Source organism: Limulus polyphemus, unplaced genomic scaffold (genome assembly GCF_000517525.1).
Source record: "Limulus polyphemus unplaced genomic scaffold, Limulus_polyphemus-2.1.2 Scaffold2237, whole genome shotgun sequence".
Lineage (NCBI taxonomy): Eukaryota > Metazoa > Arthropoda > Merostomata > Xiphosura > Limulidae > Limulus > Limulus polyphemus.
The window spans coordinates 167,498-173,497 of NW_013667847.1; the positions used below are offsets into that span (position 1 = coordinate 167,498).

The 6,000-nt window shown below is 31.1% G+C and overlaps 1 protein-coding gene across 3 annotated transcripts in view; it reads left to right on the forward strand.

Annotated features, from left to right (window-relative positions):
• The window catches only part of LOC106466365 (inactive rhomboid protein 1-like), a 65,999-nt gene that overhangs the window by 54,069 nt on the left and 5,930 nt on the right, over window positions 1-6,000 (forward strand). For all 3 annotated transcript variants that reach the window (XM_022394358.1, XM_022394359.1, XM_022394360.1), the window contains 3 exons: window positions 3,112-3,175; window positions 3,308-3,478; window positions 4,293-4,393. In XM_022394358.1, coding sequence (XP_022250066.1) covers window positions 3,112-3,175; window positions 3,308-3,478; window positions 4,293-4,393 — 336 coding nt within the window. The remainder of the gene's footprint in view (window positions 1-3,111; window positions 3,176-3,307; window positions 3,479-4,292; window positions 4,394-6,000) is intronic.

The window sequence follows — 6,000 nt, forward strand, 5'->3', positions numbered from 1 at the left end:
ATCTCACTCACCTTACATTGTTTAGTTTACAGGTTCCAATACACATATTAGAACCATAGTATATGTATGTATGTAGTTTGAATCACAAACAAGTTCATTTTTTAGTGTTTATAAGGTGAGATATTTTAGTTTTTATACATGCTGAAAAGGGCTCGGCATGGCCAGGTGGTTAAGGCACTCGACTCGCAATCTGAGGGTCGCGGGTTCGAATCCCTGTCACACCAAACATGCTTGCCCTTTCAGCCGTGGGGGCATTATAATGTGACGGTCAATCCCACTATTCGTTGGTAAAAGAGTAGCCCAAGAGTTGGTGGTGGGTGATGATGACTAGCTGCCTTCCCTCTAGTCTTACACTGCTAAATTAGGGACAAAAAACAAACAAACATGCTGAAAGTTTATATGTTTAAAGACCGTTAAAATGCAGAGAAAGAAAGATTCAAATAAGTACTATGAATAGTAATTTTATACTTCAGGTAAAGTCCTTAAATGCTAGTCTGTACACTTGTTAACATACTTGACTTTTTTTTTCTTTTTTACAAAAATAGAAGTATTGTATTACTGTAGAGGTGGAAATCTGTCACAGTTTAACAAGATTTCTCTGAATGTTTCAGATATTTTAAGTAACATCAGTTATTGTAGCAGTTTGTAAAGTACTTTTAAATGTATTATAAGTTAATGTTGATTAGCTCTTTAAATCAATAATTTTTTGTGCCTTGTACCATTGATCTGAAATTTGTTTCAAAACAAATGACAATGTTTCACAGAACTTCTGGTCTACTTATAAAAGGTGGATAATAACATGGTTTGGATTATTTTTTTCAACCAAAGAAATACAAATGTTATTGGATGCTTTCACTACCCAGTGGGTAAATCTGGATTTTTGGCCAGATGCTGGGAGTGTCCACTCAGGCTTAAGGAGTTAAAAACATCAAGGAATATCAGTCAACAGAAGAGACTGTAGTGTTAATGTTACAGTTAGATCTGCTGTGTTCATGGTGTCTAATCAGTTATTATACACACTTGTATAAAAGTCCATCAAAAATGATGGGAAATCATTGTTAAATGATTACAAAAATTATAGAATTTACCTAAAACGAATTTGTCTGTACCTCCAAAATGTACCTACTCTTCACTTATTTCATCAGTCTCGAAGTAATAACAAAAGTATGTGTGCACTCTGAAAGAGATTTAAACAGCACTCTTGAGCCTTTTTACTGTATTCTAGATCAGGAATTAGAAAACACAGTGCAGACATTCCAACACAGATTTTCAATTCTTTCAACTGTACAATGGATAAAAGCTATTTGGTAGTAATAAACGTTTATTTTCTTTATGTTTTAAGGCCAAGTAGGTAATATATGTGTTAAAATACCAAAAGAATATTTACTAATTAATATTTATTCACCACTTAAAACGTTTTAAACATTGACTCCATAATGTTAGTAATAGTAGGCCTATTTGAAATCTGATTTAAGCATTATGCCTAATACATAAATGTAACGTGAGGCTTAGCTGAAACACTACATGGTAAATTTAATTTGCATTTGGCTACAACTCAGTGTCATAAAACTTCTGAATTAAACTATTTTGCTGTTATATCACCATAGTTATCCAAAAAATAAAGAATAAAAAACAAACCTTTCTAACAAATCAACATGAATATTGAGCATTCAACATAAACACTATAGTTGGCTTAAGAACATTTGGTTGATAATGTATATTGTTGAGCATTACCAAAAAAGGAGTGTAATAACAGATGCTAAACAGAAATCAGTAATGAGTCATGTCACAAAAGAAAATGTGAAGTAATTTACAATCTTGCACAAGATTGAAATTCACTCATTAATATTCTTCGTATGTCAGTAGTGTAAACCCACAATTATTTTCTAGTAAGACTACTGGGTTATATTTATAAATTATAAGAGAATCTTTAGTTAAAATAAATTAGAAGCACTGTTAATTGAATGTCATTAGCTGTTTGCATTGTTGGTGTCTGAAAACAATGTTTTGAATAGGATAGATCCAACTAGTGGCAGAATATTTAAATTGAGAGTAAAATCCAGAATGAGGCTGTTTAGTTATAAACAACACTTAGTTTATTAGAATTAAAATCTTTGTTTGGCAGTATTCCTTGTAAAATACATTTGTAACTTGAAAGTTTTAATCTTCATTTCAACAAAAAACCTTCAATAACCTGATATGTTTCTCTCATATTTAAAACTATTTATCTGTAGCATAAATGGTTTTAAATATGAGAGAGACGTATAAAGTTACTGAAGGTATTACCTTCTATACTACATGAAGCTCAAAACTGTTGCCTTTCAACTTATTGCAGATATTAAGGTTTAAAAGCCTTTGTAGATGGATATTCATTCGCATATTCCTATATGTGACTTCTTTGTGCATGTTTGTCAAATCTTCAATAGCTCAAATTATTATTTTCACTAACCTAAAAGTTAAGATAAATGTGGATCAGATCTTCAGAAAGTTCAATGCTATTCAATATGGAAATCTTTGTTAAATTTCTGTTAATTTCTAACTCTATAATACCTCTATTATAGTTTGCTATAATAAAAATGTTATTTATTTTTATTGTGTGTGTGCTACATGAGAAACTAGTTACTAACATGTTTTGCTGATAATCTAGCCATTTTTATTAGAATAACTAAAATTGGAGAGAAAAATGTATATATTTTGTGTTAGGTACTACTGAGCACAAAAGTAATATTTTGGTCATTGGTATACATGTTTCTAACTTTAAAAACTTTACAATAAGATGTTGTTCTAGAAGTTTTTAAAAAGTAGAAATCTAAATGTATTGCTGAGAATTTACACTAAGTGAAGTAAGAAGATTATACTGATATGAAAAGAAAAAATATAAAATTATGTGGCATTCATGTTGTAATGTAAAAATTATATCAATAATATGGTGTTACTTAACCCTTTAATTTAAAGAATAACATCACTGAAAGGTATTTCCTTATTTTTGTTATGGGTATCATGCACAAAAGTAATGTTTTCATCTTCTGTGTACATGTAATTGTGATCTTTGAAGTAATATTCAAATTTGATATCCTAAGTATAAATGTTAAACTAAGTTTTTGCTTCCAGATACTGTGAGGAACCAGCTTCTGCCCATCCTTTTGAATGGCCTGATGACATCTCAAAGTGGCCAGTAAGTCTAAATTAATTTTTTTGGGTGCATTTGAGTTTAGTATTAACTTTAGAAATAACATATATTCTTTGGAGTTTGAGCTTTCTAACCTTTAACAATTGGCAACAAATTAGAATATTACTTCTATGCTAGATCTGTAAACAGCCAGTCCACGGAAAGAACCAAGCTGATGACCACATGGCTTGTGAAGTGATTGGTCGGCCTTGCTGTGTGGGGATCTATGGGGAATGCCGCATCACGACAAAGGAGTATTGTGACTTTGTAAGAGGATTTTTTCATGAAGAGGCAGCCTTGTGCTCTCAGGTAGAGAAAGAAAATTATATTAGTTTTTACAATTATCTGTTAAGGTTTTTTTTTTTTAACATACGAAAATTTGTTTCTAAGTACAAAAATAATAAATTTTTGTGCTGTCAATATTATGAAGCTGATGTAATGGCTGCATTAAAAAGAGTCTGAAAAATAAAAAGTTTTTGCTAAAATTCAACACAGGTGGCTCAAATAGCTCTGTGTGAGGAATATAAATTTTTAGTAGTGTCCCCACAATAGGTATAAAACTTAATACTTTCACTATGGCTGTTACGTATATATTCCCCAGTGTTCCCACCCCTTTGCATTGCAACTGAGACAAATGTTTCCCATTGTCATTTAAAATTGTCGCACATGATGTATGGGAGTAAAGTGAGTTGGAAAGTATTTATTGGCATCCCACCTAATACTGATATATAGTTTCCCTCAATGTTTTCCTCTCAACCCTTCAGTAACCAACAAGATGCCTAAGCAGAATGTACGACAACTGTGTGCTGGAGCTGCAAGTAGTAACCCTAATTACTATTTAAATGTGCTTGATATGCTTGACTCAGATATCTTAGAAGATAGTGAAAGTGAGTCAAGTGTTGTTCAAATGCGTGATGATGAAGATACAATGAGATGAGAGGATGCTAGCTCTCCATCTAGTGATGATAGTCAAGATGATGAACCTGGAACCAGTAGAGGAAGGCATAAACAGTGTTGACAGTGGAAAACATTTGTCCAATCGCAGTGTGAGGGGGTGGGAGCACTGGGAAATATACATTCCAGAAATGTATATTAATCCACTTGCATGTTTTAATTTTTCCAGGTATCCTGTCTAGATGATGTTTGTGGAATGATTCCATTTTATAACTCAGAAGTACCTGATCAGTTTTACCGCCTTTGGACGTCTCTCTTTCTTCACGCAGGGTAAGGCATTTGTTTTGTATTTGCATTAATCATTTTGGAGATGAATAAGACAGACTTATTTTAGTTGTTACTCTGAATATTAAAGCTATGCCATAAAGCAGTATTAGATTATATAAGGAACTACACTGTAGTAATAATTGTAATATAGTGTAAAATTTGTATCTTTATTAATATTTTAGTGATACTAATAGAAGAAGTCTGGTAAGTAGTAAAAAAACTTTCTTATTATATTAAAGCTATGCCATAAAGCAGTATTAGATTATGTAAGGAACTACACTGTAGTAATAATTGTAATACAGTGTAAAACTTGTATCTTTACTAATATTTTAGTGATACTAATAAAATAAAGTCTGGTAAGTAGTAAAAAACTTTCTTATTATATTAAAGCTTTGCCATAAAGCAGTATTAGATTAAGTAAGGAACTACACTGTAGTAATAATTGTAATACAGTGTAAAATTTGTATCTTTACTAATATTTTAGTGATACTAATAAAAGAAGTAGTAAAAAAAAAACTTTTTCTTATGATATCGTGTGCCAATTAAATAGGGGAATAATACATAATTTATTTCAGATGTATTCCTTACGTAGTGAGATTTTTAGAATATTTTATTTGCAGTCCACTTGGTGAACAATGTTTCATCTCTCTCTGATGTATCCTGAAGTGTGTAGGGCCAACACTTATTTCAGTTTCTACTAATTTTCTGTGTATTTCTTTTCCAAGTTAGCACAAGGTTTGAATCCAATATTTTTGGACACTTGTACTTTAAAAAAATTACTCCAAAAGTGCCAGCTGTGCTGACAAACAAAAGAATCAAGTTCGTGTGCCCTTATCAGATATACCTAATCAGCTAACATGAATTTCAAGGAAGCACTGTGTTTTCAGTTTCATATTTTTTAATGTACTATCAAATTTTTAGTCTATGTTTGTGATAATAATTATATTTTTTAATATGTAGTAAAAAAAGGTTTAATAAAAAATAAAACCCTGCTTGAACATGCTGTTTTTATCTGCTATTTCAATACTCATTTTTTAAAATCATTTTAACTATTGTTTACAACTAGTCTTTAATACTAGTTATTGTGAATAATGAGCAGGTTAATTATAGAAAATAATAATTAGTAATATTTAACCATAACCTTGCCTGGATTATCAACTGGCAAAGAAATGATGGTCTTGAAATGATGCCCTTAATGGTCACTGGTTGAACACTAGAATCTATTGTCATTTTGTTGGCTAGTCATCATTAGTTTCGAGCAGCATGAGCAGAAATGAAAGTAAGTGCTAAAATTACACTCTTTAGCTAAAATAATGAGTCCATTCACTTTTTAGCTAAAATAATGAGTCCTTTCACTCTATAGCTAAAAAAATAATGAGTCCTTTCACTCTTTGGCTAAAAAAATAATGAGTCCTTTCACTCTTTGGCTAAAAAAATAATGAGTCCTTTCACTCTTTGGCTAAAAAAATAATGAGTCCTTTCACTCTTTGGCTAAAAAAATAATGAGTCCTTTCACTCTTTAGCTAAAAAAATAATGAGTCCTTTCACTCTTTGGCTAAAAAAATAATGAGGCCTTTCACTCTTTGGCTAAAGAAATGATGAGGCCTTTC